The sequence below is a fragment of the Hemicordylus capensis genome, chromosome 1, assembly GCF_027244095.1.
Source record: "Hemicordylus capensis ecotype Gifberg chromosome 1, rHemCap1.1.pri, whole genome shotgun sequence".
NCBI classification, from domain to species: Eukaryota; Metazoa; Chordata; class Lepidosauria; order Squamata; family Cordylidae; genus Hemicordylus; species Hemicordylus capensis.
Genome location: NC_069657.1, coordinates 387492887 through 387515149, shown reverse-complemented (window position 1 = coordinate 387515149; position 22263 = coordinate 387492887). Strand labels below are relative to the sequence as shown.

General features: G+C 42.5%; 1 protein-coding gene and 1 long non-coding RNA gene across 7 annotated transcripts in view; one reads left to right on the top strand and one right to left on the bottom strand.

Annotated features, from left to right (window-relative positions):
- LOC128347442 (uncharacterized) overlaps positions 1-13493 on the top strand; it is a 20471-nt gene extending 6978 nt beyond the window's left edge. Inside the window, exons 2-3 of the long non-coding RNA XR_008317568.1 lie at positions 9717-9817; positions 13333-13493. This is a non-coding gene — a long non-coding RNA (uncharacterized LOC128347442). The remainder of the gene's footprint in view (positions 1-9716; positions 9818-13332) is intronic.
- On the bottom strand, positions 288-22263 carry DESI2 (desumoylating isopeptidase 2). 6 transcript variants are annotated; one of them, XM_053302007.1, is made up of 6 exons: positions 21620-22231; positions 17552-17722; positions 9317-9389; positions 8811-8904; positions 8157-8298; positions 288-4418 (listed from the first exon to the last, which is right to left on the bottom strand). In XM_053302007.1, exons 1-6 carry the CDS (start codon positions 21656-21658, stop codon positions 4182-4184), a joined length of 756 nt encoding a protein of 251 aa, XP_053157982.1. In that variant the 5' UTR covers positions 21659-22231; the 3' UTR covers positions 288-4181. The 6 variants fall into 6 exon arrangements, with proteins under 6 accessions (XP_053157982.1, XP_053157993.1, XP_053158011.1 ...); XM_053302018.1 differs by lacking the exon at positions 21620-22231 and adding an exon at positions 21207-21257; XM_053302056.1 differs by having other exon boundaries at positions 4203-4341; positions 21620-22258.

Here is a 22263-nt window from a genome sequence, read left to right as displayed (position 1 = left end):
CCACTCTTTTGAGAAATGTGTCCTAGCTTTCCTGGCATCCCTCTGCTCAATGGCCTGCTATAAATTCAACCATTCCTTAGGCTGTACCCAAAGAAAGTCATGACTAAATCAACTGAATTTCAACAGGTTAGTCATAACCAGTTTTAGATATATTTTTTTAAAATTTATGAACAAGAATAAACATTGCCAAATGAAATGCCTTTGCTGTATTCCATGGTGCCTATATTTGGACCCAAAATATTTAATATTGCAAAAGTCAATATTTAAATTAACTAAAACAGAACACATTTATTCTATTAAAAAGTTCTCTTTAATAAATGGATGGATTCAAGTTTATAATAGTTTGACATGTCAAAGTAACAAAAGTCAAAATCCTCTGGCTATTTAATACAAATACTATGCACAGTAAACTTATTAAGTTTACAAAAAAGTGTCAGTGAAAATTCAGTATCTTTAACCACCTAAAATGAAAGTCATATCAGTTGTGATTAGAATTGTATTGCATGTTTTCAAGAGGAAATCCATTGCATTCTTATGATGGAACTATTCCCAGGTTACTGGTGCACACTGACAATATGTAGCACTTGTTTTTGGCTGCCTGAATAAGAGTGGCATTTTAATAAAAATGGCTTTAGTAAGTAAAACACAAAGTACATAGCTACATTAATATCAAATAAAAATAATCAAGTATCAGAAACAGGACAGATTACAGAACCCTAAATGTATTTTTTCTACCCGTTTTGTGTTGGAAAAACGCCACAGATATCCAGTATTCCCCCAACAGAGAGGAGTGTTCTAGTTTTTATGGTACACTATAGTCACTGGCAGACAGTGTACTCCCTGCTGTGTAGTAATGCTGGTGAAAGGTTAACTTGAACTATTGCTAACATAAGAAAGCAGCCTTTGGCAGGGTTTTTTGTTTTGTTTTAAGGAACCAAGTGGAGACTGAAAGTAGCACACATGGTAGGATACAAAACTACCACTTTTAAAGATGTAGCATCATCTTGAGGGCTCATATGTTAAGTGTGTACATGGGTGACAGAACTACTATTACAAGGCTTAAAATAAATAGAAAATTGCAACAAAAGAATCACAATTAAAAATTGCTTGTACATATTGTGCTGTGTATGTCCTCACATTTTTGACTTGCTCTGTGTATGTTTATGAAAGTGTAGAAGTGTGGTATAGTGCTGTGAATATTACCAGAACAGAACTAATTGTTTCACAGAATTTGATGAAGATTAAATTGGTGCCCAACGTTTGTCCAGGGGATGGGAGTGGTGGATACAAAAAGCTCCAGAACCATCCTGACCTAGCATTCCTTTATAGGTGCACAGTTCCATGAAGGACTCATAGCGCTCCCCACTTATTTCAGTAGAGGAGATAACTCAACAATATGCCAAGGAATACATGCACAAAGCTGTCCTTTACACTGAATGAATGACGAAGTTTTCACATGGAAAAGGTCTGTGTATGCATTATAGCAGGCTTCAGATCAGAGCTTATTGTGCTAGTATTTGACCTTAATTGCTTCCAACCTGTGCTAGAAAATCCTATTTCCATTTCAGCTATACAGAGAAGCCACTGCTTCTGTCTCTACTGAGAAACTCCTCCTTTGTATGATCCAGAAACAATCAAACAGAAAAGACTACAATTCTCAGAATCCCAATTCAGAGGGTGGGTTCATTCGACCCGCTGCAAGTCAGTAAGAAGTTTGGGAGAGTGAACCTGAGGTATCTATGGTGCATTCATTCCTGCATAGTGAGTTGTCCAAACCCATTCAAGTCTAGTTGGCAAGCAGCCAACCCTTGTTAACAACTCCAACCAGAGGTTCATAACCAAGAGCTGAAGTTGGCTTGGCAAGGTGGGTTAAAAAGTTGCTTTTTTACCACAAGGTTGTTGTGAGCCACCCAGAGAACAACATTATTATTATTATTATTATTATTATTATTATTAAGTTGGATTAGTCAGCTGCCAACCAGACCTGGGTGAGTTTGGACAACATGATGCATGGGAGTGCACAAACCGTAGGAACCTCTGGTTTCCTCTTCCAAGCTTCTTACAGACTTGCAACGGGTCATGTGAACCTGCCCAGAGAGTCAGTTTAAGAACATAGAGCAAAATATTGGATGTCTTGAGCTTAAACGGGGTATGCTGACTAGTCACAAAATAAAGCAAAGTTAAACTGCCATCATAATGGCAATTAAGATAATAATGATAGACAATTCAGTTTCTTGCTCAAATGGTCTGGATAAAATATGGAATACTTTCAGTACTTCGCTTTTTGGAGAATTGTTCTTGTTTGACTTTTAAACAGGATGATGTTACGTACCTGAGTATTACTTAGAATAATTGAACAGTCTTTATCTCAAGATTGCCTCATGAGAGGTGCCGAGACTGAAGTGGTTGGAAAACACTTCAGCAGCATTTTTGCTATCTTCAAGGGGATAGCATGACATAACATCATGCAAAGAAAATAATGTAAACCCAAATTCTTTAGCCTGGCATCTGCAATATATGCACCAAAATAATTTCCAATTAAGCAGACTTAAATGTGTGTATCCTGATCAGTAGAGTTCATTCAGCAACCCCAGATGCAATATTTTACATCAATATTTTCTTCACCAATGCAGATCTCTGTAAAGCTAGCAAATCAGTTTATACATAATTTCCAGGTGGCCTTTTCTCATTTAATGAAAACATCCTTAAGGCAACATATATAATAGAAGTCTGAACTCAATTTGCCACCATTGCTATTGTACACACATACAGATACCTTCGTGAGACATGTAGCAACAGAGCCACTACATAGATGCAATACTTCTAATCACCTGATAATTCTTTTAGAGTTCAGAGTACATTTCGGTCTTAGAGTAAAATAAGAAAATAGTGTCACCAAAAAGACATTTGCGTAACTTACTCACTCACTCATTGGTTGTCCAGTAGCAGACTAGCACCGTGCTCTCTGTCACATTAGTGGAGGGTTTGCAGGATTTTTAGCGAACCTCCCTCCTCTGAATCCCTCTCTGCCTCCTAAAAATATGTTCTTGAGAGCTGGGGAACCCGCAGGGGACATATTTTTGGGAGACACAGGTGGCTACAGAGAGAATGGCGAGTTGCTGAAAATTGTGTCCCCCTTGTGTGACAGAAAACATTGTTGCACCAGCACAGCATTGGTTTGTTAGCCTTTTATTTTCTGGGAATGCACTAGGCTGGAGAAAGCCTTTCCACGCTTTGTTGCTGCTAAATATGGCTGCTGAGGAAACTAATTATATAAACAGCTTAGTTGTCATTTTCCTTCATATTTTTATGAAGAGATTCTGCTGTTGAGCACCAATTTATATCTGTTTGACCTGGCTGCAGAACTCACATGGCCATCGGTGTATAGGTCATTGTGTTTAAATTACATTATGTCACAGGAGAGACACAACTAACCAACTGTGTGTTCCAACTGTATTTATCCTACATGCTTTAGATTGTGAAATAGGCACTCAATCAAGTCAGATTAAAAAACAGGGCAAACCAAAGTAGATGAGGGATTCTGAAATTTAACCAACACGACAGAGAACACACACTGAGCTTTGTAATAAAATATTAATTCGCTCTTTGTATGTGAATAAGAACTGTGATTGAACTGACAGAGAAGTCACATTTTTAGAAACATATTCTCAGTCACATATCGAGGTAACAGCCTTGCTTCCTAGGACAGATCTATTTGTATTGATCAGTATGTACCCTGTTCACACATAGTATTCAATAATTCCTGCTTCATATTCAGCAACAGTTGGAAGTGAAATGTTTTTAGCTGCCCAGTTCTAAAATACTCTCAGGGAAAGTTGACCATTTGTTCACTTCCACTGAAGGCCTAGTTGTTGATTAATATTTTGTCTTTTAATGGCAGGTGTCCCTGTAGGACTTGTAAACAGCAGCACACAATACTGTAAACAGTTTACCTGTTCAGTTAGTCTGAGTCCATTGAATAAATGAAGTTCTCCACCTTAAGTTATTCCCATTTCTCCCAGAAACTCTTTTCACTACATATAAAATCCTGAGCAGAACACACTATGGGCTCGAGCTGGAGAACCAACTGCATACCACCGACATATTAAAATGCCCAACCTCCAATGTTCTTGTAATGAAGTCAGTGACTGTCAAGGCTTCAATTGTATTTTGGATGTCACCTATATTTTAGCATGATGTCCAGTTCTTGACCCTGATGCTGAACTCGGCAGGGAAACTGATGCTGCAGCAGCATCTTCTGCTTCTTCCAGTTCTTCCTGAAGCTCTTGACTTACACTAGACTGAAGGGCTGCAGGTGTAAGCCATTCTTTCGGTAGGCAGCTTTGGAGAAATGGGATACAGGAGCTGAAATAAGCAAGGCGATTCACCCAACGAGGAATCTCTTTTCCACAGAGAATCTAAATGAAATGTCAAAAGTTACCTAATTTTTATTATTATTATTATTACTACTACTACTACATGTAGCTTTCTGACCAGCTGAAAAAAAAATATTACTTATCTGGAACACCCAATATGCTAGCAATAAAGAGCTGCTAAAAGAGCCCCCATGTTAGATCAAAGAATCCGGTTTGTATAGCTGGAACCCTCCTGTAAGCCAATGCTAATATGGGAAAGGACTGTTGCAGGATGGTGGCAACCACTCCCACTTTCCAGAGCTTTCCATTTCACTGAGAAGTTGCCTTGCCAGGCATTCAAGCATCCAAAACAGATGTCCAAATGGAGCATCTCTGACTGCACCCAAATGCAATCATCAAACCTTGCCTCCGATTAACTGATGCATCCAAAGCTCTATTTGCTTTCATTTCCTGCCAGCTAGTACTGTCTCATCTATTCAGTCTCCCTGACTATTCATCTAAAAATTCATATATCCACCTCTGCCTTTTGTTACCTAGGAAGCCTCTTTTCAGTAGCTCTTCCTGTCTTTTTCATCTTTGTTTTGACCCTTATAACTGATCCTGAAATACTAAGTTTAGTGTTCAGAGAGCACTTCTGGACCTAGTGCCCCTTATTTCACCCTAGCATTATGTCACTCAACACTTTGTAACCAGCCTTGTTGGCGCATGCTGTGTCCAAGCCACAACTATTAACCTTGGATTGGGTTAATCTGGGTACCCCAGATCCTCTTGGAATCTTCTTGGAGTAAGTGCTATTCAGGCACCTGAGGATGCAAATCCAGCTTGGCAGAGGCTTTATTGTGGTGTGGAATCCTTGATCCCCAGCTTTGGATTCACTCTTGAGGTTTGCTTGATCAGCAGAATAAGTAACATCTCCACTCTCACCTCCATCACCGCTTTTCATTCTCACCTTCTCTCATATTTTTTTTTACTTTTCTTCCAGCCTCTAGGCTTTCATTCCTACTTCAAGCCTTTCTCGTCATGATTCCCATCTTGATTATTGTTAGTTTTGCCTAATAAAAGCCTTTTTATTTGGAAAAATCCTGGACTTTCAAGCCTATTTTTGTCTCTTTGAGATACTGTACTCCAATACTTGGCTATCCAGACCAAAGTTCTTAAGTTAGTTGTGCTATGCTTGTTGATTTGACTAAAGATGCTGGTATTGTGAACAGCTATCTTGGACTTTCAACCACCTGTCCTCACTTGAGGTCAGAGGCCCAGCTGTTGCAGATTAGGGAGATTCCCCCAGAATTAAGTGCCCCTGCCTCAAACACACAAAACGGGCATCCATGTGCACTAAAGACATCTTTACCAACACTGCCTGCCGGACAACACTAAGTCTAATTTTCAGACAACAGGCAACTCCAGGGATAAAGAAAACAAAGTTGGCATCCAAAAACTAATGTATCTTTATCCAGCTAAGACTGTAATTCAATGTAGTCCTACATTTGGGGGAAAAAAATCTAACATTAGTTAAGACATGAGCTATTATTGCTGTTTCACAAGTTCACATTAACGGGTGAATACCACAATAATCCATCCCTTAAGGATCATTTAAATGTAAAGTAGTTTCACAAAGCATAGCTTTATTGCAGGTTTTCACCTTCCTTTTCATTTATTTATATGAACAGAAATAACTGGACAGAAAGTCCATCTTCAGCCATACTTCAGAAACAGTACAGTAGTTGACCAAGTTCATAAGGAAGCTTGTTTGGGAAACACTCCACAGCAGGATTGGCTACAGATTTGAGGGAGTCCACAGCAAGGTGACCTCAGGTGGATCCTCTTCTTCTTACTATAGCAGCAGACACAATCTACTTCCTTCTCAGAGGGACCAGCAGGAACAAAAGTAGCATTCTAGCTGGTATCTGCCGCCTGCTAGACTCCTCCCACCACAATGCTCCATGTGACACTACAGAGAGCATTGTTGGCGCGTGGGTGGTGGTGCAGAGAAGAAACATGACAGACTGCTGACACCAGCTAACATGCTTTTACTGACCTCCTAAAAATGTGTCTGCTGCCACAAAAAGGAGGGGAGCTGGTTATTGATGGTTGGGCCCAATCCTTCCAGGAGGACAGCAGTGTGCCCTAAGCAGCTGCCCAAGGGTACCTTGTGCTGAGGTTGGCCACAGTCCACAACATTGCTTCTTTAGAAGCAGAAATTAAAGGTGCTGCCACCATCATCCTAAACATTATTGGAAGCTTCAGCAGATTTTGGATTGGAAACACATCAGTGTTACATAACTGAGCATATCCACAGCTGATACAAGAATGAAAGTTCTTTGGAAAGTATATAAGGCCCTCGTTTCTTGCAGGGGTTACGTTCCCACGAATGCTGAAACTGCAATATATCCCCTGCTAACTGGGCAAAGAGGCACCTTTTAATGTGGTGATTCTCTTTATTTAGCAGGGGGAGAGTAACTGGCCCTATCCACCCCCACCACAGTACCTCCAGTGACTGTTGCTGGTGTCTATCTTGTGTGTTTTTTAGAATGTGAGCCCTTTGAGGACAGGGAGCCATCTTATTTATTTATTATTTCTCTGTGTAAACCGCCCTGAGCCATTTTTGGAAGGGTGGTATAGAAATCGAAATAAATAAATAAATAAATAATAATAATAATAATAATAATAATAATAATAAGAAGAAGAAGAAGAAGAAGAAGAAGAAGAAGAAGAAGTCTGGATAAAACAAACCAGTCAATAACACCTGTCTGACTGTGTAAACAAGAAATAATAATATTGGAAACCTTGTGCCTATGGGAATCTTGGGGTTAGGTTCCTCAGCACATTTTGAAGAGTGAAAGGTCACCAAAAAACAGGGAAGGAAACAGAAATAAGAGTACAGCACAGTACCTTGAACCCTCCAGCTCCTCCAGTAATGGCCCTCAAAACACTCAACTCTTCTGAATTTTAAAAAAAGAAGAAGTGGGGACAAGGACCCACCAAAAATACTTTAAATACCGGAGGGGGGGAGCCCCAACATGGTTCCACACTGCCTCCAAGTCAGAAATGACACCATAAGTGTGAAGTAAGAATGTGCACAGGATCTGAATATAGGAGAACCAGGCGTCCATGGTTTCACATATCTGCAGTCAGGTAATTGTCACCTGACCTTGGTATACGTGAAAAATTTAGGCAATTAAATGGTTAAGACTTGCATATCCGTGGGTCAGGGATGGGTGGAAATGATCTCCAAGGTAATTTGCACCTGTCATTTTGAGGACAGGAGCCATTTTGTGGCTCATTTTTGTAAAAAGAAGAAAAAAAATATGATTTTCAGCAAAAAACACTAAGTTTTTTTTTACTTTGGGGGCACTGCTGGACAGCTGGGGACACACAGAGCACTCCCCCGTATTCCCCCTACTTTCAGTCCATTTTTTGTACCGTGTTCATCAGTCCTTTTGTCTTGCTACCTCAGGAACTAACCCCCCATCGCCCCCCAATTCCCATTGCCCTACCGCCCTGTTATCCAGGGTTTCACTATCCGGGGCCCCCGCCCACTTGGAACGGAACCTCTGCAGATAACAGCATTCTCTTGTGACTGAAAATGACCCCTGCAATAATGCAAATTGGCTGTCTACAGCCCGACTGCAAATATCTGAAACCATGATGGGAGAACCCGTGGAAAACTAGGGTTTCTTGTAATGACAAAAATCTGCACAGCTGTTAGGTTGAAAATTGCTGTTACCCTTATATGTTTGGTATATGCCAATTGATACAGGCTGTTTGTGCAAAGCATACCTCGGATAAAGCTGAAGAAAAGTGATTGCAGTTTTTGTGCATTAAGTGATAGGCATTTCCTTTAAATTCTTTTCCAAGTTCTTCTATAATTTTTTCTATATCCTCCTCCATGAAGTCAGTACTTCCAAGTACAACTGCTTCTCTGCAATAAAAGTTTGCAGATTAGAATATTCTTGCAAATTAGACTGCATATGTTCTCATTCCTTCTTTGCTATTGCTCTATTGCACACCTAAAATTTATCCATAGTTGTTCAAATATATTTTTATTGCTTTGTTTCCAATTTTAAAACATCATACCCAGAACTATTCCTTTTACACTACTTTGTGTGCAAGCATCTTCTTTGTACCTCCAAGTTTGTGTATCCACATGCACAGCTTTTTACACTTGTGTCTGCCCAGAGCCTCTGGATGGGGTGGTTTATAAATGAAATAAATGAATAAATAAATAAATAAGCCCATATAATCAAGTCCTCTTGCTTTGGTGGACTCCTTACAATGGGACTCCTGCAGTCATTACAGCTAAAAAGGTTAAATACTACTGGTAATACTGCTTAAATTAGCAAATTGCAGTCAGACATCTGAATTCATTCAAATTTGACAAATCCTAGTCACACAAATTTCAGTTTGCACCAATAAACTAAAAAGGTTGCTTACTTAAATTTAAATGTTTCTCCTAGTTCGGATGCATTTCCTGGAGAAATTTCAAATATTCCAGAAAAAGGGTAAGGATGGCCGCCATAAGCAAATTCTGAAAGGCAAATTCAGGATTTTATGCACAATGCGTAAAGTGAGTAGTTACCAAGTGGAAGACCTTATCTTAGTAATTGTCTAGGCATATTTAGAAGTAGTGCCACTGAGTAGTTTATATTCACAGTTTTAGCCCAACCTCCACAATTTGTACATTTATATGAAATGTTATATTATATTTGAATATCATCTGAACTTCCAATGATAAATTTATTAAAATTAGCATGTGTCAATACACTTATACCTGAAACATGAGTGAACAACCAGAACACTTAAAAAAGTTTGTTGCAGAAGTTAAGGAAGAAACATGCAAGGTGAGATATAGTTATTTTTCCCCCCCCTACTGGGGTGTGTGTGAGTGTGTCTGAAAGATGCCAGTTAGTAACAGTGTTGGGTTCAAGTGTGCTACTCACCTCTGCCATATATCTCTATTCCTGAATGGAATACTCCAATTCCAAGTGATGAGGTGTATTCATTCATCCAGTACTAAAAAGGAAAATAGGAAACTTCACTAACTTTTACAATATTTCATATACTACAACCATACATACATTAAAAGAGCATGAGAGTGCCCCTTTACTTATGGTGAGAATAAAAAAAAAAGGTTCTACCATTGTAAGCCTCAAAATTTTATTTATTTACTTACCATATTTTTATACCGCCCAAAACTTAGTTCTCTGGGCGGCTGTATTGCTTATAAATATGACAACTGTTGTGCTAAATTTGAAACTTTGTGTATGTGATTGCCACAGCAAATTAAAATTAAAAAGTGCTGAAAATTGACACTTTGATCTTTTTCTCTCCAATCTTCAGAACAGCGTAGATATATTTCCTTCAAATTTTAGTGAAAAAGCCTAATGTATTCTGTCAGGCTTGTCTAGGAGGAGTGCCTTTCAATGGTTTGGTGAAGTCTGGTGAGCAACAGTTCAAAACTTAAGGTTTTTCTGCCCCATTAATGTCTATGGGTGACAAGTACTGGCAAAATTATGCAGAGCATGACTTTTTTTGATAATGAAACTAGAATGTGGGACATGTTTTGCTAGTTGTCTGACATCAGCATGGGGAACCAGCTAGCGGATTCTATTGCAAGTCCAGTACCTATTCTTTTAGGGATGGAAGGTGAACTCTCAGGGAGGGGTGGGCGGAGAGACATGGAATGGACAGTTGGGGAAAGCCAGCTGCATAGTTAGAGCAATGTGGAGGAGCAGCAGTTTGGGGGCTTACTTCTGAGTAAGTCCTTACAGGATTGCTGAATCCTTCCTCCCATTTCTCTCTCATGTATTAGGCAGACAGTGACTCCTTCAGACTTTTGGAATTACCTTAATTGACACTGTCCTTCTTGGGACATACTAGCGGGGATTTGAACCAGCAACCTCCTGCTTGCTAGGCAGGTCATTTCCCTGCTGCACCAATAAGCCACATTAATTACACTTATGCCATTCAAAAACACACTGGAGGTAATCTCAGTGAAATTTAGCCTGCTTACTGCCTATTTACAAAGCTCAACTGATCAGACAGTTCCCATATCGCTAATGTTGTCTACGCATCTGTCAAAGCTCTATGGGACTGGTGTGGTTGTTAGGAATATGTATGGAACTGGCTGGTGCAGTTTGGTTCGAGTCCGGACCAGCTTGGTCCGGCACTCCCTCGAACCTCCCCATCTGGTTTGGTTGGGTCTGGTGGGGGGAGTTGATGAACTCCCCCATTAATTTTTTAAAAAAACTTTTAACCTTCTCCCCTTCGAGGTACATCCTTGAGGCAGCGGAAGGGTGGTCCACAGAGGTTCCCCCTCACCCCACCGGCCTCCATTGCAACCCCTCCAGCCGGTTCTTCGGCCTGCTTAGGCCTCCATAGTTTGGCGTGGTGACCATTTTGGATGTTGCTGTGCATGCACAAATGGCCTCTGTGAGGACTGGCATGACCCAGGGCCTTGCAGAGGCCATTTGCACATGTGCGTCATCGTCCAAAAGGGCTGCCACGCCAAACTACGGAGGCCCGAATGGGCCGAAGAGCCATAGGGGGTGACAATGGAGGCTGGTAGGGGGAAGGGGAACCTCCGTGGACACACACACATGCCACCTCGAGGACCTTTCCCAAATGGGAGAAGGTAATTTTTTTAAAAAAATGTAAAAAAATATGTTTGCTGTCGGGGAGGGGGTTCAGTCCCGGACTGAACAGGGGGTGGTTCAGTTCGACCCTGGACTGTCGAACCGAACCAGCTCGACATCGAATCCGTTTGACGTCGAGCCTGTTTGCACATCTCTAGTGGTTGTTCTGCCTGTAAGATTGAGCAAGCTGTATGAATAATAAAGGAGCTGTTACTGTGGATTCATGTCCAACGTTCTGGGGGACCTGCCGATTTAACAGTGGTGATGAGGATGGGGTCCTCGCATGGTAGCAGTACTGCTGCTGGAAACATCCACAATGTGTGAGTAAACAGTGGGCTGGTTATTATAGGCCTTGCCCAGGACAAGGCCTACTAAGATTTTCTGCAGACAGGACACCTCAGACAGTTCGCTAGATTCTGTAGGCAGAATCACCACACAAGACCCTGAGAGGCTTGACAGGAACATACACAACAGCTAATGTCACTCTCCTATAGAACTTGCAGGAGTGGGGTGTCTTTCTTACAGTGGGAAAACTTCTTAGATCAGTGATCTTCACTATTTTTCAAGTGGGGGCCACTTTGTTAAAAAGTCTCCAGTATGAGAGCCATTTCCCACTTTTATGTGGGGCTGTGCTTTCCCCAGCACTGGAGAGCTAGAAGAACAACAGAGCCCTGTGAAGCCCCAGCACCATCTTTAAAGGCACACACAGAGCACAGAGAAATGTCATCCTTCCCAGCACCTTACAGAGTTCTAAGGCCAAAGCATGTGTGCGCCTTTCAAGATGGTTTCTCACAGAGTTCTATGGGGAAAGTGCTAGGAAGAACTACACTTCCCAGAGCTCTGGGACTGAGTGCACCTTCCAAGATGGTGCTGGGGCTTGAAAGGGCTTTGTTACCCTTAAAGTCAATCTCCACCCCCACGGGAAAAAGCACAGTACTGGCTGAAGGTGGGAAATGGCTTTCATGTTGCAGACTCCATGCCGTGCCCCGCCCCCCTGCGGCCTCCACTTGAAAAATCATGAAGATGACTGACCTATGGGCATCTCACACTGTAAAACTAAAGGACTCTCCCCACCCCCACAAGGTCTAGGGCTGCACAATGTTGTCCCTCCTGTAGATGTTCGACTACAACTCCCATCTCTATTGGCCATTGTGGCTGGGGATGACGGGAGTTGTAGACCAACACCTGCAGGAGGGTTGGTTGTGCAGCCGGGGTCTAGGAGACACAAATTTTCACAAACTATGGAAATTAGTAAAAAAACAACAACCCTGCTGGTTTAAGACCACAGATCCACAAAGCCAGGAAATTGGAACCTAAAGCTGATGCCTTAACAGATGTACCACGTGATCAGTAATGATGTTGTGCAAGGTCACAAAATGTGTTCACTTACAAGATACCTTCAGTGGGCCATGTGGGGCATTTTTGCAGCTTCAAAGAACTACATCCTCCCCATATTGATTTGGGCCTCAAAGACAAAGGAGAAGCATGGGTGTATGGAGAGCAGTTTGTGACACTGCACAACATCATTACTGATAAGTAGTGGTACACCTGTTAAGGCATCAGCCTTAGGTTCCAATTTATCTGGCTTTGTGAAGGTTGAGCCAAAACGAGATGGCCTTAACTCTAGTCTTAAACCAGCAGGTTTTTTGGCTAATTTCCATGGTTTGTGAAAGTTTGTCTTCTTCTCCTAGACCATGGCTGCACAACTTCGGCCCTCTTGCAGATGTTGGACTACAACTCCCATCATCCCCAGCCTTAACTCTGGTCTTAAACCAGTAGGTTTTCTGACTAATAAGTTAAAGCCACCCTTGGATATTCAGTGGAATTTGTTAAGTTATATAGCTTTTTAAAAATGAAAAACAAACTTAAGGTAGGGGTGTGTGTGCGCGTGTGTGTTTTTTAAAGTATATGATTGCCATATACATGATAAAGTATATGAGAGCCAGCGTGGTGTAGTGGTTAGAGTGCTGGACTAGGACCGGAGAGACCTGAGTTCAAATCCCCATTCAGCCATGAAACTGGCTGGGTGACTCTGGGCCAGTCACTTCTCTCTCAGCCTAACCTATTTCACAGGGTTGTTGTGAAAGAGAAACTCAAGTATGTAGTACACCGCTCTGGGCTCCTTGGAGGAAGAGTGGGATATAAATGTAAAATATTATTATTCTTTAATTAATATGATTGGCAATTCACCAGTTACTGTTGTGGTGAATTATCACTTCATTATATACATTTAAGCTTCACATAAAATTGTCAAACCTTTGCATTCCATGGCCACTTGACCTCACTGTTTGTAATTTGTTTTTGTTTTTTTCTGTGCACAGGTAACTGAGGGTAACATCTAGAGAAATAGACTGTAATCCACAAAAGTTTATGCTACAATAGTTTGTTCAACTTTACGGTGCCAGAAGATACTCTTTTATTTTTACTGTAACAAAGAAAAAAGGAAAGATCATGCCGCCAAGTCGGTGTCAACTGCTGGCGACCACAGTGTCATGTGGTTTTCGTGGTAGAATACAGCAGGGGTTCATCATTGCCTCCTCCCATGCAGTATGAGATGATGCCTTTCAGCACCTTTCTATATCGCTGCTGCCCTATATAGGTGTTTCCCAAAGTTTGGGAAACATACTAGCGGGGATTTGAACTAACAACCTCTTGCTCCCTAGGCAAGTCACATCCCCACTGTGCCATTAGGTTTACTGTAACATACCAACATATATATCCCTCTGGAAGTTATTTCCTGCGAGATTATAGGAGTACTGCATTTGCCAAACCACATGGCAACAGTCATAGTGAACATCACAACTGAGAACCACTCTTTAAAATCCATGGAATTGGTCCTCTACTGAACTACAGTGAATCTTTCTTAAGTTCTTATAATAATTCCTCCAGTAAGAGAGGATTAGGTTTCCCCCGAAAGGCACAGTAATTATAAATAATTACCTTCTGTACCTAGAATCAAAAGCTTAGTCACACTAATGGCATGAACCAAACACCTTTAGTCCCTGAAAACAAGTCTTTTAAAATGTTTGAACATACTCTGAAAAAAGACAACAAAATAAGATACGACGAAGCACACTTCATTTAGGATTTCATTGAATGATACAAAGGCCTCTTTGTCTAGGAGAGTTCTGTATCTAGAAAGCGTTGTGACTATTTGTGTTGCTTTAACACCAACCCATTCTCCACATCCTTCCTTAAAGAAATACCACCACAAACTACTAAGATTTGCTTAATGAATGGCACTTGACAAAACTTTTGAAATTGTCTCTTTAAAGTTCAGACACTGAGCATGCACCTCCCCACCCCCCCAAATCTGTACCAGTTAAATTAGTCAAAAACATTTAGAGTTTGTGAGAGCAATGTTCAGACTCCAAAATTCATAGGGTAAAATTCAGACTGGCACTTCCTAAATCAGAAAACATTTCACTCAAGCAACAGGAGAAGGGAGAGACCCATGGAACATGATAGGGCACTTTACTTGACATCCCCCATTTTTGCCCATTCTCTCCAGAATTTTCAGGCCTCCAGGAACCTAACCCACACAAGGCCATTGCCCTGACGACCCAGTATTCACAGTTTCCTTATCTGAGGTAATAGCGGAGAACAGAACCCTTGTGAATACTGAGGTCCTCCTGTACTCAGGGTAGTAGATAGGAGTGTGCACGGTTCGGTCCGGGCACAATGTAAAAGACCGCCGGACCAGTTCGGAGGTCCAGCGCTCCAGGAGGGCGGGGGCATGTAGCTTTAAGGGGTGGTGGTAGTACTTACCCCCCCCCCGCCGCTGGTGTGTTTTAAAATCTTCCTGGGGGGCAGAGTTCCTCTCTGCCGCCCCTGCCCCTGTCGTTGTCAACCCAAGCCTTCAAAGGAGTCCAGCCAGCGGTGCGCATGCGCTTTGTGTGGTGCGCGCACTGCGATGTATGCGGCACGCGTGCGCTAGCGGCGAAGACAAGTGCGCGCGCTGCGCAGGGCACATGCGCACAGCTGGCTGTACTCCTTTGAAGGCTTGGGTTGACAACAACGGGGGCAGGGGCCCTGTCTGTTGTTTGTATTCTAATACATGCATTAAGTACTAGACCAATATCTGACTGGTCAACCGACTGGTTTTTAGACAGGTCAAACACCAACCGTAAATTAAGCTATTGTCTGGTACGACTCTCGTTCAGGAGTCACAATCTTTCATGGGATGGGAGAAGAGTAAATAGGAGACACACATTATCAAGAGAAGGAAGAGATAGGAAAGAACTGAGTTATAGAGTGTTAAAGTTACTTAAAGGAGATCACAAACATTTTTTTTAAAAGGGTGCTTAACAAATATGAGAAAGTTGTGTCTTTTGAGTATTTAAGATTACTAGTCTGTTGTCAAGGAGCACAGCTGCACAAACCTCAGAGACATATTTTCAGGAGGCACGGTAGGCTTCAGAGGAAAGGGGAGATCAGCTAAACAACTGCCCTGCCCGCCCATGTCTGCACCTTATTAGTCTGAATGTCAGCCAGAGATATTTCCTTTTGTGCAGAAGATCTGGGGATATTTGCAAAACTGAATCTTTGGCCCATTTCCACAGTGCAACAGGTCTTTCCCCTCATCTGTGTGTGTTTTCACATGCAGAGAAGTGCAACACTTAAGTAGGAATTTTTCTCTAGTGGTTAGAGAGCTGGACTAGGACCAGGGAGACCCGAGTTCAAATCCCTATTCAGCCATGATACTTGCTGGGTGACTCTGGGCCAGTCACTTCTCTCTCAGCCTAACCTACTTCACAGGGTTGTTGTGAGGAGAAACTTAAGTATGTAGTACACAGCTCTGGGCTCCTTGGAGGAAGAGCGGGATATAAATGTAAAATAAATAAATTAAATAAACATTAAAAAATACTATTCCAGGTGTATTCTGTTAAACAGATTTCTGGAAGTGCAAACATAATTTCATTGGTGCACCACAGTTATTCTTCCCCTCTGCAAAATATAATGCACTCTCATTATCCGTATAGAGAATTCTATCTAACCTTGAGTTAAATATAAAATATAGGAAGGCTTGAAGGAAACATTAAAAAAATGTGATAAATGTCTGGGTGTGATAGGCACCAGAGTTGCATTAGGTGAGCTTTGGAAATATTTTCAGACTTGTGCTACAAGTTGTCAACAATCAAGTTAGACATACTCCAGAACATTTTCTGCCAGGAAACAATACACCCACAGTGTCCTTTTGTAATCTCACTGCAACTCGTAGCTATGCCTCAGTCTCACCCTAAGGTTGTTTTATAGTGTAGAATCATAGATGAAAAAATGGAACTGAAATTTAGAGGATCCACTAAGTGTTAGTTTAGAATGTGGGGCTCACATATTTCTCTTTATAAATCTTTATGTAGTGATTTTAGGTTCTCAAGCTAAATAAATAAATTAGGGATGTGCAGGAAACGTGATCTGCTCACTGAAGCACATCCATGCACCTTTAAGAGGGAGGAGAGCAGGTCTGTACCTGCTCCTCTATCACTTACCGCAGTTTCCTGCTGTGGTGGCGCTCCCCCACAGCTGCCCTCGTACACCGGTGCCGCTCTGCCCAGCTGTCCTTGTGCGCTAGCAGCATGCACGGAGGCCATGTAGGTACCACAGAACATGAGGGCAGCAGGAAGCTGTGGTGAGTGGCAGAGGAGCAGGTACAGACCTGCTCTCCTCCCTTTTAAATGTACCCAGGATGTGCCTCAAATTAGTGAGTGAATCCCAATTCATACACATCCCTAATATAAGTTATGTGATTAAAGGCACTTATTACTTGATGGCTAATTTTGCTGCCAATAACAAGCGGAGCATTTTAAGAGATTATGGAAAACAAAATTTTCAAATAATTGCTTTTGTCTGTAAATACCTCATACTGATTTACATGGCAAGTTATATCTAAAAATACTGGATTTTTCAAACCACATCTATTTAGAGAGAGAGCAGGTAACCTATTTTATCAACCATACAACATCTGAGAGGCATTAAATGAACTGCACACACATTTGAACTAAATAAGCACAAGTTCATTGGTAAATACTTACTCAACATTTCCCAACCCTGTTCTCAGCTTTACCTCAAGTAACTATTAAATCAAATTCTGTGCTTGTAGAAAGCAAGAAGATTTTGTGAAAATGCAGCTCAAGTTCAATTAGGTATATCAAGTTAAAGCTACACCTCTGGATAAACCACATAAATTCTGCTGAGATGCAAGGATTTGGGGGTGGGGATCAACTAGCATCCTCAATCAGGTTTATAAATCAGCAGGAGCTTTTTCAGACGGCGACTTTACTTTGGAAGGGTGGGTATGTTTTGAACAAACCTTAAGGTATTTCTGCTGTTTACAACAATGAAGTTCTGACCATAATTCACCTTACAAAGTTACTATTACTTAGCTGCAGATTGTGTTTAAGTTTAACCAGCAATCAGAACACATACTTTGGAAACAAGTGAGACCCAAGTATATACGTGGTTTTGCTCTGTATCAAAAATATCAATTGAATCTAATTTACTAATGAACAAGGCAAATGACACACTGTGGGTGACACTTACGCATTGTCTAACAGCCCGCCAGGAAAGCAGGAAGAACTGAACATATCTGAGGAATATCAATGGATCACAGCAGGTTAGAGGAAGGGTTCTTAATGAGAGCAAGGTGGTGTTCTTGCTTCCGGGGCCAATTTCCAGAATATCTGAACATTCGAACTCCAATTCATGTGCATTCTGTAAGTGGAAGCAGAAGTAGTAGTGTATGTTTTCACCCTATAAACATTTGGGGAAATGACTGGCTTCTGGCTGCATGCAGAAGGATGGATACTAGCATATCCATCCCCACATTCCAAGAGTATAGATATGAATGTTGCAAGACTAATAAGGGAGGCTTCTGCAAGGCATTGATGGGACATGCCACTACTACATTTCAGTCATAATTACACTAAATAATACAAAGAGCATAAGGTAGCCAAGCACTCCCTCTCACATAGGAAGATGGTTCTATCATCTAGTCCTCCCATCACACTTGCTGCAATAAGCAAGTATTCAAAACTTGCCATACAGAAAATGATAGGGTGGACTAGAGAGAAATGGAACTTGCCTCACCTCCCAACTAAATAGCAGAGGTAATATCCTAGTAGCATCTTGGCAATGCTAAACAGATGTAGAGAGGGACAGAAACCAATGGGATATTTAATTTATTAAATTTGTAGACTGCCACAAACTTCTGTCTCTGGGTAGTTTAAAGCAAATTAAAACAGAAATGAAAACATTAGAACAATTTAAAACTCCAATCAAGTTAAAATACTTGGGTGAAAAAATGAGTCTTTAGGGACTTTTTAAAAGTCAGATAGGGAGGCTCTTATTTCAGCAGGGAGCACATTCCAAAGTCTCAGGGCAGCAACAGAGAAGGCCCATCCCTGTGTAGTCCCTAGATGAGCTGGTGGCAACTGCAGATGAACCTCTCCAGATGATCTCAATGGGAAATGGGGCTCATGGTCAAGAAGATGTTCTCTTAAATACCCATGGCATAATCTGTTTAGGACTTTATAGGTTATAACCAGCACCTTATATTTTGCTCAGAAACTTATTGGGAGCCAATGTAGTTCTTTTGGTATAGGAGTCATATGGTCTTTCCGAGATGACCCAGAGACCAACCTGGCAGCCGTATTCTGTACCAAATGCAGTTTCCAGACTACGTACAAAGGCAGCCCCACATGAAGCATATAACAGTAGTCAAACCTGGAGGTTACAAGTATATGCCTGTTCTGGATAGGGTTACACTCCCCCTGAAAGATCAGGTATGTAGCTTGGAAGTGTTCTGAACCTAAAACTCTGATTTCTCATAGTGAGGCGGTGGTCAGGACCACTTTTTATCAGCTTCGGCTGATATTTCAGTTATGACCATTTCTGGATGACCATTTCTGGAAGTAAGTGATCTTAAAACAGTGGAGCATATGCTGATAATCTCTCAGCTTCACTTCTGTAATGCACTTTATGTGGGGGTGCCTTTGAACCTAGTCCAGAAACTACAATTGGTTCAGAATGCAGCAGCCAGATTGGTTTGGGGGACAACTCCAATTTTGAAAGAATTGCACTGACTGCCGAGAAGTTTCCGCGTGAAATACAAAGTGCTGGCATTTACCTACAAAGCCCATGGCAGCTTGGGTTCATAGTATTTAAGAGAGAATCTTACTTGTTATGAAACCAGTTGCCTACTAAGGTAATCTGGAGAGATCTGGTTTTGGTTGCCACGGGCTCATTTGGTGGTAACTTGGGATCAGGCCTTCTCTATGGCTGCCTCGGGGCTTTGGAATACGCTCCCTGCTGAAATAAGAGCATCCCTTTATTTGTTTGTTTTTAGGAAAATTCTCAAGACATACCTGTTTTCTCAGGCTTTTTAACTGAATATTTTTAAATGCAAAGTGCTTTTATCTGTGATTTTGTTTTATTAGCTTTGTGAATTTAACGGTTTTATACTGTTGTAATATTTGTTGTTTTTAATTTGCACACCGCCTAGAGATGTTAATATCAGGTGGTATAGAAATGTGATAAATAAATAAATAAGTACCACTGTCCTGAGGTTGTTTCTCTCAAGAAATAGATGCAGGTGGTGTATCAGCCAAAGCTGATGGAAGGGATATGTCGAAGGGGAGAAAATATTTATTGATTACTAGATCTCATTCTCTGTCCAAGTAACTCTGGGTGGCATACCTGGGTCTCTCTTTCTATTTACTCTTACAACAACCCTTCAAAGTAGTGAATGCCCTCTTCTCAACCAGTAAGCTTCATGGTTGAGTAGAACTCAGATCCAGAGCAGCATTTCATCCTCTACCTACATTGAATCTCACTGTTTAAAAAATTGTTAAGTTGATCCAACTCCGTGGAACAGCAGTATATGCCGAAAACAAATACATTACAGCAGAGTGATATGCAATCCAGGATCAACAGTCTTGTCTAGAAGAAATGAACAGGCACCTTAAATCTGGTTTTAACAAGAATGATCAACAATTCTTGAACAATGAGTCAGTAATCAGTAGTGTTTCCTAACTACTACACTACAAAGTTGAGAATTGTAACTATCCATTATGGACTTGCTACCCAGGGCAGTAATGATACAGGATAGCACTGTCTTCAGGGCTAGGATGTGGCAATCCCAGTCCCTACGCACAGATTATGTTTGCAATCTGACAGTAGCAGTATTCTTCTTTGATTATTAATACAATTTGTATCTTTCTGCTGTTCAATTGTTTCTCATCATATGAAACATTAGAATCTGGAGAATATTTTGTCAAAATGTACAGTTACCTCACACCATTGTTGGTCTAAACAAGTGAATTTACAATTACATGGATATTATTTAAAAGCATCCAAAACACTCAGAAGCAACCCAGTATCAGATGTGTCATTTTTACCTTCAAAAGCTAAGCAGATCACCCCATCCACTTACTGCCAATGTAGGAAATCCCAGAATTCCTATTTATATTTTTTGTGTAGGCAGCTGTTGGGGAACAGCTGTGCAGCACAAGAGGAATTAGACAGGGATGATGCGGTCTGCATGTAACTTGTGGACTCCAAAGTAAGACATTGCAGAACTTTAGCCTAAAGGGACAAGGTATTAGAATGTACAGTAAAAAGGGGTTTTTAAAGCCACCACATGCTTCCAAACATAAACCAGTAATGTAACTTAAGGCCACATGATTGCACAAGTTCTGACTGCCTTGAAAATATTTTAATTTCCCCCACTTATCTTCATGCCTTGCTGTGATCTATGAATCCAACTCCCCTTTTTGATTTCTTTGAGGGAGAAAGAAAGGCTCTGGTCCTCAAGACAGTTTGGCTACAGATATATCCACCTATCCCGCAGAGATGTGCACATGTTCAGACCAACTCTGCTTACCCTTCATTAAAAACTTCTTCGAGAGTGATATGAAGAAAGTTACTCTCTTTCTCTCAGAGTATGTCCACTTGTTGAGCAAGTGTACAAATCCAACTCTCTGGGTGCGTGGCTAAGGGAGAGGGGGCCGTCTTCGCCAGCCGCCCCTCGGAGTTAATGAAGCAAACAGGGAGAAGTGGAGCTGGGGCCCCGCCTGGGTTCTTTCTGAACCCATCCGCTCAATTACAGCTACACCCCTGCAACTCTCTACAGAAGTGACGTGAAACTTCACACACACTTGTTGCATGAACTTGAGAGTCCTTCAACCGATCCTCTTACCCTCCAAGTTGAAAATTCACTATTTTTCAGCCACATTACTATGGAAGCGGCAGTAGCGGGGGGAGCTGGGCTGGCATCGGCACGCGCTCCCGAGGGGTAAGACAAGTATCCTATTGTTGCAGGAACGCAGCAGAAGAGGCGGCGGCGCGGCCGATTACAGAGAGATGGAGGAGCACGTGAACAGCAGCTCGACAAGCCTCCCCTTCTCCCATTGCTCTTTAGAAGGGGAGACGGAAGGAAGCAGGAGGAAGCAGAGCCCTCTTGCCTTGGAACTCGAAAGGCGGCCCACTCCCCGCCAGGACGACGAAAGAGCAGGGAGATGTGGCGGATCAAGACCCGGCAACGGGGGTGGGGTGGGGGGAGGCTCCCCGCGGGAAGGGACCTCACGGCCGGCCGCTCATTCACCCACTCACCATGTCGTAGACGTTGAGAATCACCAGTTGGTTCGCCATCCTCCTCCTCCTCCTCCGGCGGTGGCGGCGGCTGCTGCTGCTGCTCTCCGGCGGGGCCCCTCTCAGGCTGCGGGCGCCGGTGGCGGCCTCGGGGTGCTGGCGGGTGGGACCCCGGGGGGGCGCCTCCTCCTCGTCTTGCCTCTTGCTGAGGAGGAGCGGGAGGCGGCGGCGGCAGGGGCTGCTGGCAGCATGGAGCCGCCTCCGCTGCTGGGGGTGAGGAGGGACCGGGCGGGGAGCCGGGGCTGCGCCCCCAGGAAGCACGCTCGCCCCGCGCTCGGGAGGGAAAAAGAAGCGAGCCGCGACCGGTGGCCAGGTAGGGCGGGGCCCGGCCCGGCCCAGCTCCGCCTCCCCCTGTTTGTCTTTGGGCCGCAGCCCCGCTCTTCCTCCGGGAGTGGGGAGGATGGAAGCAGCCACTGCTGACAAGCAAGTGCCTACCCGCCGGTGGCCTCGGTCAACAGAGAAATAATAGGCCTGCTATCCAAGCCTGCCCACATCCTCTTCAAGGGGAGATGAGCCGCGAGACTACAACCCCCGGCATGCAGCACGGGAGGAATACTTTTCCCAGCAGATCTTGCGATTCAGCATGAACGCCTACAAATTCCATC